The following is a 22472-nucleotide window of genomic DNA, read 5'->3' on the forward strand; positions in this document are numbered from 1 at the left end:
TCTGCCTTTGACCCTGCAAATCCTCTCTGTCAGAGAGGTATCCCATAGCCTTTCTTTCCCCATCCTCCACCTACACCTTGTTTTTCCCTCATGTGCTGGACTGCCGAGATGACTCCCTGATGATGGTGGAGGGGCTGTTTTATTTATATCGCCTGTCTTATTCAGGGAAGCAGTCGATGTTAGAGTAATTGTGCCATTTCAGACAGACTTCTTGTCTCATTGGAGCATAACAAGCACTGACAGGGCACAGGGGAGTGTGTGTGTGTGTGTGTGTGCATGTGCATGCACACGTGTGAGGTGGGGAGTGTAATGGACTGAACCGGGGCAATGTCCAAAGTTGCCCGCACAGTCAGCAGATTCAGGAGGAGCTGATTTCCAGCAAGGCACTAGAGGTAGAAGTAGGAGTGGTCACTGCTGATTTCAAATGCATTTCCTTCAGACCTGTCTCTCGGGCAGAGAAATATTCGGTTAACACCCTCTCTGTCTCCCCCCAATACCCCTCTGCCTGCCACATTTGCCTCTTGAGGCTTTCTCCATCACTAGCTGAAACAATTTAAAATGTCATCCTCTCTCTGTTGGTCCTAAATTGGCCATCTGATATGGTTTTAATGCTCTATTTCCTATGCCAACCAGCCTTTGAAGCACTCCCCATTAGCTTGCAGAGCTGATAGCCTCACATTTAGGGCGAGTGATGTTACCTAATGGTCAGAGCACAGGATGGGGAGTCAGGTCCCCTTGAGACTGATTTGCTTTGTACCCAAGGACATGTCCCTTCCTTCTTTGTTCCTGCCTGCTCGTCTGTACCACGGGGCTAACAATGTCAGCCTGTTTCCACAGTGTTGTGTGTGTTTTGCTCCCACCTGCCTGACTTTGGGCATTGTGGCTGCTGTATCTCTACCAGGCTGTGGAAGAAACTCAACCCTCCTGTGCTTTCACCGAGCAGCTCTAGAAATGCACGCATAATCAAAACTGTTTGCTGAAAAGTGTTTCTAGCAGATTAAACCAAATTGCCTGTGTCTGTCCCCCATGCCCCTTTTCTCTTTCATTCTCCATCTTGGAGTCCAAAACACCCAGGAAATCATAGATTAAGCCCTCTACAGGCACAGTTTCATCCTGGGTTACCTCCCCTGGATGCATAGCCTGCTGCCCTCATGTTGCACCCCTGTTGTAGCTTGTGGCTCAGTGCAGACGTGCTAGGGAGTCTCCCAGCCCCCTGATCACCTGTTTGCGGACTGGACTGTATGTAGGCTGTAAGGAGGAAGCAAATCCCCTTGTCCAGAGCAGGCAGGAGCAGTGCTGGTGTACTAGGGCAGTGCTGATGCTGAAGGGGATGACTCTTGCCGAGGTAGTGATGGAGAGGGCAGAGCCACTCGAGCATGGCTGCTGACTTTGGCCTGCCAGGGACTCTTTCAAGCCTTGATGCTTTGTCACGCAGGCATCCCCTTGCTCAGCACACCTGAGCAAGCCCCGCAGCTCCTCATGTGCTGCTCTCTCCCTGCATCCCTGTGTAGGTGATGGGACCCAGCAAGCTGCAGGAGTTTGGGGAAAGCGGGGGGGGGGGGGGGGGGGAGCCGCTTCTTCTGCACTCCTCCTGCAAACTTTTGTAAACACGCTGCTAATGGGTTTGAGAGAAAACCCTCTGAAGAGTTATTGTGCCAAATTTGGAGACTAATTTCAGTCATTAAGGTGCGAAGTGAGGGATTTTAGTGCCACTTTAAGTGTAAATCTCAATGCAGCTCCAAGAATTGGAGTAGCTGATGATCCCTCCTTGATTATTATTAGTGGTTCTAATCTTTGTGGTGGAAAATGAACAGAAATTACACCCTCTTGTGTCATATCTGTTGCTGATTTTTGTGAACTCTTCTTGTCAGGCTGTGCAAGGGAGATTCCCATAGTGGCATCATTCTCGGGTGGGTGGGGAAAGAGGACTGAGAACTGTTTAATATTGAGAGCTGTTTAATTAGATTTTGGCACTGCTTTCTAACTACTGACATATAAAGCTGCAGCTCCCATCAGGCTAATGTCATCCTTATCTCCTTGGAGCCTTGCTTTGTCTTTACTCTGGTGGCCAGTGCAGAAAAGTCATGAAATGGGTGCAGCTGTAATCCTGATCCACTGGAAGGTCTTTCCCACCACCAGAGCCTTACATGGGTCTGGTAGACTGCACCACCAATGGTCTGTGCCTGGTGTTCCTCAGTACCAGAGCAATGCAAACAGCTGGGAAAGAAATACTAGAAAAAGAGCATGTGTGGTTCTGACATGGGATGTTTTACACCATTAAAAACAATTGTGTGGCTAAGATTTTCCATGTGGCTGATGTTTTGGGGTTGTCTCAGTGTTTGGGTGCTGAATGGGTCCGTCTTTTGGAAAATAATGATAGTCTGCCTTTGAAAATCACCCTGTTGCAAATGTTTCATGCTGGGCTCCCTTATGGCTGTGTTTCTTATGCTGTGCATGTGCCCTGAAGGTCACAACATGGAGCAAGTATGGAATTTCCTTTAGAAGTAAACATAATTGCTGATTGCACTTGGTAATGGGGAATTAGTGTATGAGTTTGGTTGATTAATGGAGTTAGGATAAAAAAAGTTTGGGAAAAGGAAGAAGCTAAAATCATGACCTGTTCTTTTATTTATTTGAAGAAGTTTGCCTGTTACCAATGCTTTCATTAAATTAGCAGGGAGTTCTCTGTGTGCAGATAGTGGGAAAGTGTGAACCCACTGAAAAAACAGATTTTTTTTTCCTTTTTTTCTTGAAGTTGTTTTAAATTGAGTTCAGAAGGACAAATTGAAGCTGAATATCAGGAAATATTTCCTGGTGTCATAGTATAATAGAGCAGAAGAACCTCTCATGTCTGTAATGGAAATGTTGCTTGTGTAATTTATAGGAGAATGGGGCAAAGCATGGGAGGGCAGAGTCCCGGGGCTAGACCTGCAGGCAGCTTGGTCACCTCTGCCTCTCACAGTGACCTGATGTTGCTGGTGCCAGAGCAGATGTATAAAGACAAAATTTAGTTCATGCAACAGGATTGTGAATTGAAGTGAAATCTATGAACAGAGGAAACTGTCAGAGTGCCACAGAGATGTCATATAAACCACTGAACTGTGAAATGTGTATTTGCCTCCTCCTCTTTCCCACAGTGTCATTCTGGACGGTCTGACAGTTAAGAAAACAATAGACTTGATTCTCATTTACAGCAACACCACTTTAACATGCTCTCATGATGCACTGAGGCCTTGGAATGAGTGTAGCTGTATTCTTGGTCCTCTTAAAAGTCTTCCCCACTGCCAGAGCTGAGTGAAGAGGCCTTAGGATAAATAAGATTGAAGCCCAGGCTGTTTAATAGTCCATTTGTACAACTGACATGAGATGCCCCAAAGGTGGGTGCCTTGTGCAGAAGTGACGGGGCCTTTCCAGACGAAGAGAATCATTAACATTGGCTGCAGGGATTTGCAGGGCCGATCACCCTTTTGTTTGATCTTGTTGGGTATGAGACATGACTCTGTCCCTAGGGAAAAGGACTTTCACTGGCTTATCTTAGCATCCACTGTCCCTATTCCTAAATTCTTCAGATGATTGCTTTGGGCCCTGTGAGGCATGCTGGCTCTGATAGGGATGGAGCTTCTCGCAGGTGCATTGCTCCTTACTCTGCTTTCTGCAGCTTCTCTTATCATTGTCTTGATGTTTGGGCTGGGAGGATGTTGTCTCCACTGCTTTACCTGTAGGCCATCACTGTCCCCAGGTGACATGTGAAGTCCCCTTTGGAGAGCAAGCAAGGTATAAGCTGTGGAATGTGTTTGCAAAGCTACTATGGATCCCTCTGCCGCGTGTGGGGGGGGACTGGCTCACTTTTTGGGTTCAGTTCCCAAGTGTTAACATTCTCGCTCTTTTCTGTCTCCTGCAGGTACCTGATCAATGTCACCTTTGAAGGCAGGAATTTGTCGTTCAGTGAAGATGGATACCAGATGCATCCCAAGCTGGTGATCATCCTTCTGACCAAGGAGAGGAAGTGGGAGAGGGTAGGACATCTTTGGTAATTCTCAAACTGCATCAGGGAGAAGGATAGAGGAAGGCTTCAGGCGAATAATGCCCCCACCTTCCTGTACTTCTTATCAAGGGCTGGCAATCTCCTTCTTGCATCCTGGACCACTGGCATCTCCAATACTCAGGCTGCTGCCTTCTCCATGCAGGATGCCATTACATTCTTCCATTAGTGTGCATAAAAAATTAATTAGCTTCCCTTCTGTAACCTCTGAGCAAAAGATTTCCTGCCTTTCAGAGAAGCAAACTCCTCTGTGCCATGGGTTTCAATGGCAGAGACAGAAGATATTTCTCTGCATGGCTTGGAGGCAGTGAAGTTCGGTATGCTAAACGACTGTGACTGAGCTACAGCCACACTTAGTAATATATGCCAGTGTTAACTGTACTTGATATATCTGGCCAGTGTCATTTGCAATGGGATGCTGCATCAAGTAGGATGTGTACGTGAGATCATATTGAGTTGTTCAAAGACCAACATTTGCATATTTCTGAATAATTTGCATGTAACCTAAAGCACCATTTTAGAAATGGTGTGGATTTCTGTGTTAGTGCAAAGCTTTGGTTCATTTCACCTCCCACATAAAAGTCAGTGGACCAGGCTAAGAACAAACACTCCCAAAGGGTTTGAATTGAAGTAGAGGGGGTAGTTTGAGGGCTAAGAAAATAAGATAAAAAAGTATCAGGGCTGAGAAGTCAGAGGAAAAGGAAGGAAAATTCAGCAGAGCACTCAATAGATATGAAACAGAGCCTGGTCTGGATGTGATTGTGTATTTGGCTTAGAAAAAATGCCCCTTTGCCCCACCAGGCACAAAAAGCCTTCTTTCCTTGGCTGCTTGTTCTCTGTATGGACTTGCAAAGCCAGGAAGAAATTCATGGGGAAATGAGAATGAAATAGGGAGCTGTCAGAAGTGCATTCAGAAGACAGCTAGAGGAATGACTTTTGAAGGAGGCAGAAGAGCCACTGCATTAGTGCCTAGCAGGCACTATGCTCTCCCATTAGTTGCAGGAGTTTGGGGAGAGAGTGAAAGGCCCCAGCTTGTGCCTGGTTTCCAGGAAGACCCATTTACCTCATGGACTTGGTGCTGTGCAGACTGAATGAGAGTGTATGGTCTGGGAGAGTCAGCAGAGATCTCAATGGTAGGGGAATATGAGGAAATGTATGGCATGGCAGCAGCATGTGTGGACAACTCTTGGACATGTTTGGAGGCAAGCTGACTGTATATTGCACAGGGAGTGGGCAGACAAGGCTCAGTCTGCAGACACCTCACATCAAGCTCTGTCCATCACATAACTTCACTAAAGTCCACCAGGCAAAGTTCAGGAGGAGGTATTCCTAGCCAGCACCAAATTTTTTCTCACAGAAGAAAACTCAATCATCAGAGCAGGAAAACAAGACAGTAGCATCATGAATCCTGCTAAGGATTATTAGCAGGGCTGGCTGTGGGGAATCTGTTGCTGGAGTGCTTTGTAGGCTCTGAGGAGGCACGCCTAAATGCAGTCCTGTTTTTATTCTGCTTGTCACACCCTGTCTCACCCTCAGTGACGGCTTGGGGTCTACCATAAGTGGTAAAAAAGGTTGCTTAGTCTCTGAGAGCATATCCATGGTCTCCCAGATGAACCAGACTAGTGAAAGGGATGCTGGTGAGCTGGAATGTTGGGGTTAGACCTGGGACCTGCCTGACCCCTACTGTCTGTGTGGACTACTTGGCATCCATTAAACCAGAACAGTTCCTCATTTCATAGGAGCTGAATTGAAATGAGACTATGATGAACTATGGTATTAGTGACATGAAAAGCCCATAGTGTTTCCTGAACATAAATATTTTACCTTGAAGTGGGTGTCTTGCACAGTATGAAGATCAGATTATTATAATAAAACTCTGAGCTGTTTGAATTTTACACTGTCAGGTTCTTCCTGGAAAATGCAGAAGTCGTCTCCAACATGCTCTGATCACAGAAAAATACCTTCATACCTGGAACCTCATACTCTTTTTCTTAATTTTCTCCATTCAATGGAAATGGAAACATTAAAATATAAAGCTGAAATAGAGCTCTTTGTGGCGAAGATCATAATTTTGTTCTGTGTTTGCAGAGTCAGGCAAAGCAAGAGTACTGGTCCTTAACAGTAGCTCACAGGCAATGCCACAATACAAGCCATAAATTATTCATATATTATTAGCACACAATCCCAATACTTTTGTAAGTGCATTGCTTTGCAGTGCAAAATCATCCAAACTCTCACTAAGTTTTGCTAAATTAGCAAGGTGCTTTGTCCTGGTAAATTCTAGGCAATATATAGAAGAAACTACACAACGTGCAGGGGAGTTTCCAAGTCAAACACTCAGGTGGTAGGAAACAAGAGGTGAAAGGCTGCATGGGAAACACCGATTCAGTCCACTTGTGTGTGTTCACTATAGCTCAGTCTTTAATTACACCGCTGCACACTTTTATCCATAATCAGATGCTGTGCCTGGAAGGAACATGAAGAGGTCATTTAGTACCTCCCTGTGCTCAAGGGAGGGATCAACTAGATTGAAATTATTCCTGACAGATGTTGGTCTCACCTGTTCTGAGAGTCCTTTGATGCTAGAAACTCCATTAAATCCTGAGTCAATCTCTTCTATGGTTTCTTTCTCCTTACCCTAGAAATTTTTCCTAATGTCTAACCTAGATTTCCCTGAGTGCAGTTTAAGCCCATTACTACTTGGCATCTCCCTAGTGAACATAGAGAACTGTTTATTCTCTTCCTCTTTTTACCTTCCTTATGTATGTTTGAAGGCTTCAATCATGTTGTCTCTCAGTTGTCTCTGCTGTAGATTAAACAAGAATTTGTTCGGTCTCTCCTGGTAGGTCATGTTTTCTAGTCTTCTGGTAATTTTTATTAGTCTCCTCTGGATTTAGTGACACACTTTGCTGTTCTGTACAGCTTGGTGCAGTTGATTCTTGAAAGATGGCAAATAGATTATGAGGACTATATATATATTGCCACTTTATATATATAAATAAATGTTTTAAAACAGGTGTGAAGCCTTCCATTTTCTGAGCAGCAAAGATGCAGACAGTGACTAAACAGTTTCAAGATTTCAGGTCTGTGAAATTTTTTGAGATTTTGATTTTTCATCCTAATTTGGGAAGAAATGTCTTAAAAACCTCACCAGGTATTTCAGAACAGAAATTCATTTTCCAGAAGACCTATAGCTGTCTCCAGACACTGATGATGATAAATCTCCTCCTGCATCCTTCAGACAGGCTGAAGCCTCTTAGGGCTGATAATCATGAAAGAACATGTAGAGAAACCACTTTCTGGAAAGGGGCAGTAATCTGAGCTCTTCTGCTCTTGTAGCTGTAAGTAACAATTCCTCTTGTGATAAGCAAATGTGTTGCATTTCATTCACTTCTTTGTTCCCTGCTCCTTAGGGGCAGAAGGCTGCATGCCTTTCCTCACTACCTTTTAATTAGCTAGTTAGTAGAGTTCTTTGCTTCTCTGACCAGATAGCCTAGGTGTGTTTTGGGTGCCTACATGCCCCTGTTGTATTTATCATAGAGGGGCAGGTATGTAGATGGAGGTGGTGAAGGAGATCCACCCTTATGCCCCATGAAGGGCCCTGCCTCAATGCAGCAATGAGTTGGGGCCACAGGTCTTGCAAGGTGAGCCAGAGGTTCGGTACTACCCTAGGTTTTGTGTCTGTGGGTTGTGATGTTTTGTGTGGGAAGAGTTTTCACCCAGGGTTTTTCTTTACTTTGCTAATTGCCCTTTTCCTCTGCGGCTCCACAGATGATGAAGACTTATTTCTGGGTTCATGATCCTTTCATGAGATCTGGAAAGTGCTTCTCTCCAGCTTTTGCTCACATCCACCTTCCTTGCTGAGTCCTGTCCCATTAGCTCCCATCACCTTCTGTCTGCTGCCTCACTTTCCCCCAGCAAAACTGGGGATGACACAAATGTTACTATCTCTGAGGCCCGCTTTGGGATTCTTTCTCTTTAATTTCTTTAATTTCTAGTGAGTTTTGCACCACTTTTATCACTAGGTTGTTCTCAGCCTTTCCCTTTTGCTGATGTTTCTCTGCCTCTCCCTTAGATGTGTCACTGGGGATTTAGAGCACCTTTTCATGTGGCTCATGACAGCAACCTCTTGTGCCACGCAACAGAGCTCTTTGATTGCAGGATCTCTGGGGCATCTCTTGCCATGCATGCTGCTGTAGCTCCTGCTCCTGGCTGGATGAGCAAAGCCCCAGGTGATGGGTTTGGTCAGGGTTCCACTACGAGCCATCTTAGTGGGGGACAGATGGGAAACTTTTGCTGAAAGATTCATTCTCCCTGCTGCATGTGCTAATCCTCTGCCCCTATCAACCGTCACTCCCCTCAGCAGATAAAATGTTTGCCTGCTGCTGCTCTTATAATTATCAGTGTTTGACTTTTGAACTCCTGAAAATCAATTAGCAGCATCTGTTCTGCTTCCTCTATCCATCGGTGTGGCCATGATTGCAAATTCATGGACAGGCTGCTCTTAGCCTGTTCCTCTACACTGTTGCACATATTAGTGCTCCTTGGGAATGAGGTCATTTGCTGTGTCATGTTGTCAGCTGCCTCAGTGACTGTAGACTTCCAGTACTCCCTAATGCTGAAACAGGGCGAAAAACAGTCCCACTACTCTCTGCCACATGGGCTTTCCAGAGATGTGTTCGGCCTCGATCATAGTCCACGTAAGGCAAGTTAGGGAACTTGTGTGACACTGTCCCTTGCTTGGGACAGAGCAATGACATGCCCATATGTGCTTGGGAAATGTTCCCTTGCAATGTGGGAAGGAGCTACAGAAAGGCAAGAAGATTTAGAAAAGAAAAATGGAAAAATAAGGTTTAATCCATCTAAAAGAAGAGAAAGGGGAACAAGATAAGTCTTTGGACATATAAATCATTGTTGAAAAAAGGACATTATAGTCAGTTGCTTTTCATGTCCACAGTAAGCATAAATAAGAAGAAATATTGCTAAATTTTCAAGCAGAAAGATTTTGGTTAGATATGTAGGGAGCTGTCTTATTGTTAGCATGGTGAGACATGGTGAGGCTCATTTGCTGGTGAGGCTCATTTGCTGGAGGACATATAGAAAAATATCCAACAGTGCAGGGTCTAAATCTATCTTGTCCTGCCTCAGAGCTGGTGAATGCAGTAAAGGATCTCTTGTTCTCTGCCAGCCTACATTTCTGTGATTACATGAACAAGGTGAACCTGAAGATTGTCTCACAAGAGACCACTTACTTGATGGGAAAGGAAAACTGGGTTACGGAGAAGCTGATTGGCAAGAACTTCAAGCCTGGTCTAGTGAGGACATAATTTCTGCAAGATTCTACCATGTACCTTTTGTATGAGCAGGCGGTTGGCACGTGAAGGCTATTGTGGATGGCTGCAAACAAAAGCCCTTATGGAGGCACTTGTCAGCTCCTGCAGTCTGCAGCTTTGGAGGGCTGATGAACACCACAGAGACACTGAAGAGGCTGCAGCTTTTTATAATGATGCAGCCTTCAGGCCTGCTCTCAAGTATTTCTGTACATTAAAAGAAATATTCACTGTCATTTCTTTGTGTGCTATAATGTTCTGTTAGCAGAAATAACAGGGGAGGGGAGAAGAGGACTGAAAATCTGATCAATATTCTTGGCTTTTAGTAAGGGTCTGTGTGGTAATGGCCACTCCATGAAGAACCAATATGAATCATGTACCTATTATGTTTCCCAACAGAACGAAGGATTTAGATTTATTTATTTAATTAATTTCCTGAAGAAGGCTCTTTAAAAATAAGAGAACAAGAAGAACGTAGGGTTGTGAGGTGAAACCTGCAGCTGTACAAATCCAAGCATCTTCTCGGAAGGCCCTCCCCTACCTTTGGAAAGATGATTGGATCATCTGAAACAGTTTCCTCCTTGTGTTGTCTGATGCCCACCTGAGCAATCCTTTCTGATCCCTTACACATGCATGCACAGGTATGCTTGCCTTCCTGGGGTGGAAGTTATTGCCTTTGGTCAGGTTCTGCTCTGTATGTGGAGTTTTGGCACCTTAATAACATGACCAGGGACTTCTGAGAGGCAATGTTTTTTATCTCACCAACTCCTTTTATGGTGAGACAAGATTGGATTGTTTTTGCCAGTCTTGTTTTGCTAATTTCCCTGTGTATGTTGGGATTTATGACTCATTGTCTCTGAGGAGAAATGGCATAGGAGTTTGTTTAAACCTGCTCAGAGTTAGTGACTGATTCTGTTCCCATAGAACAGGTTTTTAGAACAATATAGCTTCACTGAGGGGAGATGAACCATTCTGGATTTAAGCACATATGGCTAAAATTAGAATGGGAGTCTGTAAATACATTTCCCCCCTTATTTGTAAAGTGTCTTTTCTGGACATTTCTCGAAGAGACTGTATTTTCCTGAATCCCTTGCTTCTCATTAGAGAGCAGACTTACATCAAAGAATACATATTTTATAGATACCCCACTCCCAAGTGAATGTCCCTTAGATACCTGATCTAGGTCACATCTGATGGCTCTGTTGATGACCCTGATTCCATCAGACAGATGGCTTTATTTGTGCACCTATGCTTCATCCACTGTCAGGATCTGGCTTGGCTTCTCACAGTTGTCCAGGGTGTAACTGTATGTATTTGTGGCTAATTATGGCTGTGTTAATCTTACACTGACTCCTAAGGAGAAGGGCAGATGCAAGTGCCACACAAAGCTTTCCTTATCAGGCGAGAAATGGAACACTCTTTCTGAAAAAGTCTCCTACGTAAATCTTGTGGACATACTGATCAAATGGTATCTTTGCTGACTGATCGTATCAAACCATTAGATTAGATTACTGCATCCTCCGATAATGAGCTAGTCCATCTCTTTGATCAAAGAGGACACTAGCTGGGTGTCTCCTCCTAACCACTGTATATTATGTCAGTATAAGCTGTTTGCTCTCTTTGCCTCTTGCTGAAGCATTTCCTGACTTTGTCTGCTTGAATTTTGGAGTGTATTTGTATGATTCATGAGCCTGCAGAAAAATATTCTGGCTCTTTTCCGCTACTTCTTGGCTACCAGAGGGAATTCTTACATTGAAACAATGACAGCTTCTTGGAGAGACCTTGTCCTCTAATGCAAATCAGATATTGGAAAATCTAGAGATCTTTATTAAGCCCAGGCTGTAGTTAGAATGCCTCCTACCATTCCTGTGCTGGTGTAGCTGATGAGGGTGATAGTAGTCATCTGACTTTTACTGTGGTTGCCAACTTGACTCCTTGGACGGGGCAACCCTGAGGACCGTTCCCAGTGTATTAATGTGGTAACATGATCCAGCCACAGGAGAATATTGTTCTCGCCTTGTTTGCATTCTGGATGAGAACTCTAGTCTGGGGCTTTCTTCCAGTTGACTTGCCCATGACACACAAAGGGGGGGGGTCACCATTCCCTCTTGCCGCAAGTACATGCAGTCACCTCTTGCGTATCATAATTGCTGTCCCCAGCACCCAGTTATGGACTTGGGACTTTGCTCTGCAGGGAGCTGTACAAACGCCAACCAGAAAGGAGGCTCCCACCCCAAAGTGGTTACACTTTAATTAGAAGACAAAAGGCAGCAGATGGGTACAGAAGGACCAACGGGGGAGTACAAGGGAACAATCAGACAACATTAGTCAGCATGGTAGGCAGCAGGCTTTATACACATCAACTGCCTAACTCTTGTGAAGGTTTTGATAGGCAGCAGAGAATTCTAACTGGCTTTGTGCAAGCTTATGGGGGCCTCATTGAGAGTGCGAAGGGCAGATGGGAAAAAGCAATAAGGGTGCTTTTGCATGCTTGGGAAGCTGCAACTGAGAAGGTGCAACAACTCAAAAATACCGAGTGCTTCTGGAAAATTTCCACTCTTCTTAACATCAAGGAGATAATCATAACGTTACAGAGAACCAAAAAAACCCTGTGATAAGGCTATGTCTTGTGATGCAGCACCACCTCTCAGTGCAGGGGTTGCACACTAGTGCTAGAGCCACATTGCTTCTGGTTGAAAACCCTCTTGCTTGACACCAGCTTGGAGGTTTCCGTGGCATGTCAGGTGTTGCTGTACATCTGTGTCCCTTTCATTGTGAGAATTTAATTGATTGTGGGAATATGTTATCACAGCACGTTGACAATAAACATCCATATCTTAATTCAGGTGATAGCTGAGCTGCTGCGGGAAGATTAGCTTTCAAGCATGGGTAGAGTAATTAAATATTCGTATCACAATGCAGTATCAAGGATCCATCTTATCATCCCTGATCAGTCTTCAATATTCTCAAAGAAACAGGAAGGGGGATTTGACTCGGTTAGAAATGAAAGATAGTAACATAGCTATTTTTCTGTATTTTTCAGTGAATAAAAAAAAATTCATATTTCTTTTTGAGTCCACACAAAGTGTTTTTCTGACCTAAAAAGAAAAAAAAAAAAAAAAGAAAGAAAGCATGTCATTTAAATGTAGTAAAATCATTTTGAAACACAGACCAGTTTTGATAGAACAGTATCATGTGAAAGTGAAATTTTCTGAAGCTTTCATTTTGTGCATTGCCGTTTTTAAGCAAAGCGTGTTATTGTGAAAAGTCTGAGTGATACATGCTGACATTCTAAGAATCCCCTCGCCTTCTCTTCAGGCCAAAACTTTTCTCTAATTTCCTAGAATGACTTTTTCCCCAAACTCCATTTATGAGTTAACTGACTATTTATCAGCCCAACAGTAATTGCTCCAGCTGTACTCGATTTAGGAGTGACACGGGCAGGTTGTGTGTCCTACAGCACTGGATGGATACACAGCACAGCAAAATTCCCTTTCCCCTATTTTGTCCCCAGCCACATACTGGAAATCACTTCAGGGAGTCTGTAGCAGCCAGAAACCACACAGCTTGTCCCAATGCCATTGGAAAGGGCAGTTTATTTCCTGTTGCTTTTGTTGGCCAGAGTATGCAATGAAAAGACAACTGAGGAAAGCATGGGAATTTTGGCGGCTTTAAGATTTGAAATTCGTGAAGAGATGGGGGCAGAGAGAAAGCAGCCAACCAAACACGGTCTGGAGAAAGTGCTAGCTCCTTCTGCTGAAGGAGGCTCACAGTGGATGAATGTGCCCCCTGTGCCTGAGGGTGTGTTTTCATCTGTTCAGTTGCATTTGCTTGAGACTCTGTCTCGTGTCAATGTTGTCTTTGCTTGGCCTGTGAATTCTTTGCTTTTTCTATTTTTACGTTTCCTGAATGTTATTAACTGAAAGCTCTGTTTTCCTTCCATGGGGCTTGAGAGAAGAGAGGTGCTGCTGTGCCCTCATCTGCATATTCATAGGACCCTACATTTTTCTTTCTTTTGCCTTTTTCATTCAGTTTTGATTTTCTTTCTCTTCCTCCTCTTCTACATCTTTTTTGCTAGGGTTTTAGCAGTTTCATTTCCAGGGGTAGAAGTCTGGACACATTTGCTTCTGAACGCCTTTTGAAATACATTTTCCTGAATGTAAAATTGCTCAGACTTTTTTTTTCAGTATGGAATAACTTGTTTGTTGTGTATTTGGCTTGGTTTCTCTCCTCTGGTGTTGGTTTTGGCCAGTGTTTCTGTGCTCGGGTCTCACACACTCCTTGTTTTGGGTTTGAATCCTGATTGTGTGTGGTTGACTTGCCTTGACACTGGCCTGCATCTTGGCAGTATTTTTTACTAGACCAGGACAGTCTTTTCCCCTGTGGTTTTCTCCACATGGTTATGTGTTAACTTCTCTGCTGTTTTTCAAAGGTATCTCAGTGTTAAAACTGTGGTTATCACTGGAGCTACTGTGTGCTTGAATTACTCTTGCTGCTCATGAACTCTGGCATGCATTTAGTGTCATTGATTTGAGTATACAATATGCTCAGCGTCGTTTGTTTTCCCTCTGCCTGAACTGTGTTTTCTGCGAGTCTGTAATTTTTTCAGACTGCCTTTGGTAACATTAGATGCCAACACTCACTCTTTCGTTGCCTTGTAGTGGTGCCTGAGTTTCTGTCGCTATCCTTTGGCCTTTCTTCCTCGTGAAAGGCTCTGGCATTTACTGATCCAGGTTTATTTCTAAAATGTGCAGGGGGTTTGTGCTGTCTTCTGCTGAGTCAGCAGTTTGTCAGGCTTATTTAATTTCCTTCTGCTGGGCAAGCTGCATTCTGCAACGTCTCCCACCATGCCAAGCCTGGAAGATCGTTTGACAGCCTTTTTCTTGTTCCTGTTTAAGCTTTCAACTTGGTCTGCATTTTGTGTGACAGTTTCTGGTGCTTGTTTCCCTTAGGTTTATTTCCTCAGTTCCTGTACATGATAACGACTTACATTTCTATTGTTCCATCCTTCGAGAAGGATCCTAAGCACTTCGCAACATTAACATACAGTCAACATTTCACTATGAGTAATGTTCAGTCACTCATGTGGTGGAATGGGGTTAGGCTGTTAAGTGATGCAAAACAGCTCTTGCACAGCTGTGTAGGGTAAGAAAGAGGAGTCTCAAATGGAAGGAGGCAAGGAATTTTTAATTGAACTCTGGCCAGTTTTAGTCCCCAATGTCTGGTTTTGGGGAAAATGACATGTATCATTAAAGAGCAGGAGTGATAAGGCCTGTGTCCTTCCCTTTTCAGATGGTAATTCCTGAGCCTCAGAAATATGGTGGGAGGAACAAATGAGTCTGTGAAAAAACATAGTTCAGGATCAATGAAAATATTCATTAATTTTGGTCTGATATGAGGATTTATTTTGGAAGTTTTGTTGCTGTAAATGAAAGCTGACATTTTGGTGTTTTCATGTAGACTCTCAAAAGCCTTTAGATACCATTCACAGAGGCAATGTGAAGGAGGAAATGGCAGCATCTTCCCCCAGATCTCAGAGCCTCATTAGCCAGACAGTGAGGACAGACTCCAAGGCAATGGGAAAACTGCATTCAAATCCCTTCTGCTTGAGTCAGAATGGAGGTTTAAACTGTTGTCTTTGTTACCTCTCAGGAGAGTGGCCTAGCCCTTCGGACTGGGATTTTAATTTAATTTTTTCTTTTTTAATTGAAACTCCTTTGCCAGCGAGTACTTGAAGTGTCTTTGCACATGTTTGTTTGGGTCCAAATTTCCATCACTTTTATTAATCATGTCTGATAAAGAACATGATTTTTGTGTGTGTGTTGAATGGACAAGTTTGATTAGTGGAAAATTCAAAAGAGCAAACAAACCTGGGTTTAGATTGAAGCAATACCTTTAATTTTTTTTTTTTTTTTTTTTCTGTTTTGTTCAGACCTTGCTTTGAAAAATATTTTTTTTGCATACATTAATCAGAACACCATTTGGGTCAATGTTGGAGCATGCAATGCTGGCCTTTATGAGACTGGGGAAACTGTGCAGCAGGGAAGCTTACCACCCATCACAAAACACGGGTGCACACTGCAATGTTAACGCTAATAGGTGCTGCAGATCCTTTTGGTCTCCCAGTAGATCCACCCTGGTATTACATAATCCTGTGGTTTTTGATAAGAAATTGTATTTTCTGGTAAACCAACTTATATTGGGTGCAGCACTGGACAGAAGAGGTGTGCTGCAAATTTTGCAGTCTAAGCAGTGTCATACGACAGTCTCACCATCCAAGCTGGGAGATCTGGGAATAATAGAAAGAGTCACTTCCTCTGTAGTCTTCTGCCTGAGATCAGCTCCTGCACGCCAAGTTTAACTGTTTGCTCCAAGCATCATCTGGGTGTTTTAAGAATTCAGGACTGCTCAGGTCATTTCTTTCAGGCCAGTGCTTTAATGTTATTTTTTTTTAGAAGTGGGAGCTATTTGCTTTCCTTTTTAGACGTGTGCTCATTTTCACTGGGGCCAGAGTTCTTTGTATTGCTGCATTTAATTATGTTTGCTTTGTAAAGACTGCTGAGATTATGGCAGCATCTCATTTCTGTAGCTTTTCAGCCACTGACAGGGGCTACCTGTGGACAGCTGCTTTGAGCTTCTCCTGTGTATAGATAAGCCTGCATTTGTAGTTTCCACCAGCTGCATGCCTTGTCCCTTTTCTTACAGATGGCTGCTATTTGAGGTCTTGGCTTTCAGGATGGCTGAGGAACAGACCCATAGAGATGTATGTGTCTGTGTTTGAACAGTTGTTCTCATCCGTGCTCTGTCTCCTGTGTTTGGTCCCAGAATAAGCCCTGTGTGTGTATATATTTTCCCGATCATTGCTTAGACACCTTGCTCCAGCCTGGAGACACTGTCTTACAAATAATGATTAAAATAGTATAGCCTAGTGAAATCTGCACTAAAGACTTTCTCCATTAAGAAGTCTCTTGTCTCAAATAAACACTGAAGTATTCCCAGGGTTTACTGTGCAATGTTACTTGAACCTTAGTTAAAACCTGCTTTGTATGGGCAGTCTGTGTCTAACTGGACCCTTGCCTGGTTGCTGAGGATAGATTTTTCCCAAGTATATATTTTTGCCAGATAGGGAGTATGATAATTTTCTGCAAGTGTTTGAAGGGTATAATCAATAAGGAAGGGCTGCTTTAGGACAATCCAAATGAGTGTAATTAAAGAGTAATGGGGAGACAGGGGGTAGAGCAAAAGTGCATTTAGATTGAATATCATGGATTGGTGGGTTCTTTTAGAAGATGCAAACCAGTTGTCTGATGAACATGATGGGAGCCCGGTTGTTGTGGCCATTGACTATGGGACAGGACAGACCAAACAGGAGGGAGGTGGAGAGCAAATGACCAGAGAGACATCCACCAAATTTTTTATTTTCATTGTTCCATGTCTGTCTGTGTGTTGCTCTGGATGGTAAGCAGCACAGCACCCCTGGGGGAAATCTTCCCTATCCCAGATATGCTCTCCCCCAGCCACTCTGTCTGCCCTCCTACAAGCAGAAGCGTGGAAGAAATTTCCCTTGCCTTCTGATGGAGGGAAGGGGCCCAGTGTGTGCCATGACAGAGGGAGAGGGCTGGGAAGCCCCTGGTGCTCTGAGGAGCCCAGTGGGTCTCTGCACTACCCGCCCTGTGCCTGTGCGGGTGGAATTTTCCAGGAGCGTCCCCCTCTGCTGCCACCACTGATTTGCAAACTCCAAGAAACGCAACTCATGAAAATGCATTCTTAGCACACAGCTGACATGGTCAACATCTGGTTTCCAAAGAGAGTGCTGTGAAAGATTTGAAATTGCTGCACTGTGGAAAAAATGACTTGGAGTAATTATAGATACCTAACAATACTATTTAATTTCTTCTGCTGTGTCTTTCCTACATAGTGTATCTGGTAATGCTTCAGAGCTGAATAATTCTGACAGAGGGCAGTGAGAGGGGTAGGTAAGGGAGAAAAATGTTCCCCATGATTTCAGTTAGGATCTGGAATGGAGGAAATGTGATTGGAGGATTAGATGTTTTCAAGTCCTGATCCAGAAAGGGGGACCTTTGTCTTTTTTGTGCATTGGCTAAGGAAGGGAGGATGTAGAGAGTGGTGAGGGAAGGTGAGGAAGACAGGACCTCTGAGCACACTCATAGGAAAGGGAGCTTAGTACAAAACCTCACTGGCAGCTGGGCTGCTGCTTGGCCCCACTTCTGCTGAGCAAGCTCAGAACTTGGGACCACATGGGGAAGGGAGGTGGAATTTGTAAGGCGGGACCTGTGACAAGTTGTGAGACTGATTGCTCCAGGAGGCAATTCACAGTGGCTAAAAGTCAGACCTCTCCTCAAAAGCTCCTTTGCTTCCTCTGATACAGAGGGAACCTGCAAAAACCAACCTCAGCAGGCTCAAGAGGACAAGCTTGGATGCTATCAAGGTCTCCTCTCTGCTTCAGAAGTGTTGTTGCTCTGTTGGCACTGCAGTCCAGAGGTCCTGCATAGGCTGTGTGTGTCCACAGCCAGGACTCCTCCTGGCAGCACAGAGCCAGCTGCAGTGATAACCTGTCCACCAAGGAGTGAGCACATTGCCTGGGGGTTGCTGCAGTGGAGAGGTCACCAAAGGGAGGGCTTAAGAAGAGGCTCAAGGACTAAGTAGGAGGACGCATATGGAGGTCAGAACATGATTTAGGAGAAGCCCTCAGAGACTAAGTGGCACATGTGAGGGGGCACAGTGGGAGCCATGGAGGACAAAACTGGGAAGCTGGGTAAAAATAGAATTTTGGGACATTAGATGTTGGTTCTAGTGTCAGTGTGGAGACACCCAAGAAAGAAAGCCTTGGGGACTATTGAACCTTTCTGTAGAACCTAACAGTGGGAGAAGTATGTTAAAGGGCAGTTGATGTTTGATTTGTCCTGCAGTGCAGCTAGGGTCGCAGAAAATAGACAAGGATGCAAGATGAAGATGAAGCCCATGTCTCAAGCCCCTGGGGTGGGGCATGCTACCATTCTGCCCTTGTGCTGGGTGCTGGGTCTCACCTCAGGTGCCAGCTCTGAGACAATTACAGCTGTGCAGACATGAACTGAAAGGCAGTGGAGGTTTTCTAAAGAGATGACAGAAGGTCAGCAAGAGACTTCAAGCTAAGGACTTGTCAAATGGTATAGCTTCTACTGGTAAATTGTCCCCTGAAGGCAAGCTCCTAGTATGATTTCATTTAGAGAAATGCACTAAAAGATACATAATGAAGATATTAATATTATAGAAGTGTGACTGTTACACTGGAAGAAGCACTGGTTAAGACTCATTTGTCTATCATGCTCATTGGGGCTTGTCTCAGTGATATGTAATCTGAAGAGCTGTTGATGCTGATGTGTTACAATACTTAAGTGTAGGTCTTGGGAAAGAGACCTACATATACAAACATACCTATTTGAGTGACTCTGCCCCAAAGCAACTTATACTGAGTTAACTTGCAGAAAGGTTTTTTGGTGGAAACTTAGTATTCCAGTTAAAATACATTTCCATATGAGGTCCTTATTTTCCTTGAGACACTCAAACTTTTTGTGAGAAGGCTGAGGAGTTTGAAAAGAGACACTCCAGAGTCTTTTATTGCTACAAATTGGTACAAATTGATTTTGTTTTTTTTTGTCCTCAAATTTTTAAATATTATTTTGAAATTTTCAGCAAAAGAAGCAATGTCAGGGACCTCCTCTCATTTATATTCAAATTGATATTTCTGTGTGTTTCAGGAAGCCAGAAACATGAAACAGATGATTCTGGTATTAAAAAAAGAACATACTCTTAGCCAGTGTACCTCCTTCACAGGAAATTACCATCTCTCTCTGCTCCAGAAAGTTCTGCAATGATAAATGCAAAGCTGTGCAGATGCTGAGGGAATAACCAAACCTTGATCTCTGAGGAAGCAGCCAGGGATGGATACCAGTTCAAGGTCAAGATCCTGGACAAATCTGAAGCTGCAATCTCTTTCCCTGTTGAGTGCTTATGAAGGGTATGGTGAGCATGGGGACAGCTGTGTAGCAGGAAAGACATAGAAATTATTGGAACAAGGTATAAGAATTAATGATAAATATTCAGATAGCATCACAACTTTGCAAGACCGTTTCTAAAAATTAAAGCAAAAAAGAGGTGTTCTGTTCTTGAAAAGCCTCTCTCACAGGCCACCTAGACACCATCATCTATAATGTCATATGAAGCTTGTGTTTTTTCCCTTGCTGCCTTGCACCCCCTCCCACTTCCTTACTCCAGAAGCTGCTCTGTTGCTGCAAACCAGACTACTCTGAGTTATATCGATGCTTTAGAATTGGTACTGCAGTTCCTGACCCAGCCTCTCTTTCTGGGGCCCAAGCACCATCTTTGTCCTCTGGTGAATTGGGACAGCAGTCCTTGCCTGGTTCTTCATGTGAGGTGTGTGTGTCCAGGAAGTCTTTTCATGGTCTCCCCAAATTGTCTGTCCAGACAGTGCTGGACAGGATAGTGGTGCAAAGCTCAGCAAAGTCAGAACATGAAGACAGCTAAGAAAAAGGAGAAGGGACTGGAAAGGGAAGAGTTAAAATGAATAACTCTTATGAAATCTGTGTTGAAAGCAAATTGATTGCATCCTTGATTACAAACTCATATTTTGAGGAAGAGACTAAACCAAGGTTATTTCTGCTTAGAATTTTGCTGTTACTGGTCATCCATTTCTGCAGCAATTTGGAGAGCAGTGAAAAGGAATACTGCCATGTGGCCAGTCAACTACCTACCTGCAGCATAATACTGACAGCTCTGGAAACTGGAACCAGCTTCAAGGATTTTCTGATATCACCCTGACCTCTGTAGAAAGAGGAGGAGACAGGTTACCAGCCTTCTATGAGCAACTCTGAGATACAGCAAACAGCTATCTTTCAAAGTAGATGAGCTCTACCTTTATGTGCCTGCTTGCCAGAGGGCTTCCTTGCAGGGGAAAGTGGTTTTTGAGTTGGTTACCTGTGCAGAAGCAGATCTGAAGACCTCTGATTTTCTTAACCTGTTTCAGCCTAGGTTTGGGATCAGGGAAGCTGTGAAGGTTGTAATAAGCAGGATTCAGTTGCTGAGTCAGACACACACCTTCTATTAACACCTCCATCCTGCTTCCTTCAGATACGCAGGGTAGTTTGAGGTAATTGCTTAGCTACACAAGGACTCTTGGTCTGGAGGATAAGAACTCCGTGTGACTGTAAGGAGCATCTTTATGGTAGTTTTAGAGGCTGAGGCTTGGCTAGAAGAGGCCACAAGGGCTCAGAAAAGCACTAGACAATATTCCAATTTGCCTATGAAAGGAGCCTGGATAGCTGACCTCCAGGTACTAGGGTGTCACATCTATGTTGTGTTGGACATGTAGACAAGAAATAGCACCCATGCTGTTTAAAAATATCTTTGTTTTGATTTTACTTGTGTTTTGTGCCCTTCTTGCTGCAGTAATTATTTCTCTTGCTACTGGCTGCCACAGAGCACCATACAAGAGCCTGTGCTGAAGTCATAGTGAGGTTAAGCTATTTCATTGAATAATGCTCATGCACTGACCCTAGAGTACATCTCTTTTCCAGTGGTGGGCCTACCTTCTTTTGTGTTTCTGGTGCAGTTGAAGGTACTGAATTGGTTCTCCAGACCCCTCTGTGGCTTTGCATCTTGATCCCTTCATAGCTTTGTGCTTCTGTCTGGATTGAAATTAACTAGGTTAATTGAGCTAAAAATCTGTTGGTTTGTATGTGTAGTTTACCAGTGGTGTGATCTTGGTACAGGGTGCTAGATACTGATACTTTCTTTCATGCCCTTGGTAAAATGCAGACGAAGGTTGCTGACCTTTGAGACAAGTTGTACTGCCTCCCTGTTTTCTTAGGCTGTTTCTGAGGAGAATGGTAGTATGGAGAGGTGTTGGGTGTATTTCTTCTTTATGGACTGTGGAGGTCTCTGATGTCATTTTCTGACCTTGTGTTAATTGGAATTGTTTCCACAGATGTTTTTCAATTTTATTGCTATTGCACTTGGAGAGATTGAAATAATACACAATACAGAATGGGAAATAAATAAAACCAATGATCTTATGAGATTTGGCAAATCTTACGTCTGTGGTGCCTGGAGCCTCCTTGTTGGCTAATAAACTATTTGTCCTTCTTTCTCTGGCTTCTCTTCTGGAGAAAGTGTTCTCACAGGATCTGTCTTACACACAGCAAGCACTAGAAATGCTAAGCAATGGGAGGCAGGGTAGTGAACAGAGGAGATACACTGCAACTGAAGGGGATGCAGTGAGGTAGGAAACAGTGAAATATGGAATGTACAAAGCAACAGATCAAAGTTGAGGGGTTTGTTGACTCTTTTGTTAATCAAGAAGTCAAAAGAGGGGGGAGATCAATCATAAAAAGTGACCCTCATCTGCGTTAGGACAATGACTCTAATTTCCCTATCAAGATGACTGATGGGATGTGGACAGTTTGTTCCAGGAGAAGTCCCAGGAAATGAGACTTGAACCATAAGGGTGGAGCAGCACAGCATCCTGGGGAGCTCTTCAAGCCCTTGTACTGCAGCAGTGCATGAGGTCAAGTTTCCTCTTTCTGCTGGTGAGGCTGCAGGAAGAGGAACCTTCTGGTTAGTGGATGGACTGATCTACACAGACTGCTTTTATCAGCACTTGTTGTTGAAAGGGTGCTTCATGTTGTGGAAACAACACTTTCCTTCCTGTTTATATCATGGTCATCTGGAGACACTTCCATTTGTATAGCCATGTCTATAGAAGAAGAGTTCAGATCAAAGCTTACAACAACGTCCCTTACATCTTGCAGTTTGTCAAATCCAGAGGAAATCCTTAATCTGTTTTGACACAGTTCACTAAAACCTTCTTTGATTATACCTTTCTAAATCCATCTGAAGGAGACAAAATTTTATTTATTTTGATTTCCATCCTGTTTTTTGACAATATAGTTTACAAAGGGGCATATTTCTGGAATAAATCAGATCAAGACTTTTTGTTCAAGAATGAAAATTTTCATTGTACGCTCATTCCCAGCAAATATATTTACTTGAGAAAAAGAAAGTTTTGACATTTTATAATTCTG

General features: G+C 43.6%; 1 protein-coding gene across 2 annotated transcripts in view; it reads left to right on the forward strand.

Annotated features, from left to right (window-relative positions):
• Positions 1-22472, forward strand: part of GRIN2B (glutamate ionotropic receptor NMDA type subunit 2B) — a 204536-nt gene that overhangs the window by 125598 nt on the left and 56466 nt on the right. For both annotated transcript variants that reach the window (XM_042793302.1, XM_042793303.1), the window contains exon 5: positions 3902-4016. In XM_042793302.1, coding sequence (XP_042649236.1) covers positions 3902-4016 — 115 coding nt within the window. The remainder of the gene's footprint in view (positions 1-3901; positions 4017-22472) is intronic.

The sequence above is a fragment of the Tyto alba genome, unplaced genomic scaffold, assembly GCF_018691265.1.
Source record: "Tyto alba isolate M040663 unplaced genomic scaffold, T.alba_DEE_v4.0 Super-Scaffold_2, whole genome shotgun sequence".
Classification (NCBI taxonomy): Eukaryota; Metazoa; Chordata; class Aves; order Strigiformes; family Tytonidae; genus Tyto; species Tyto alba.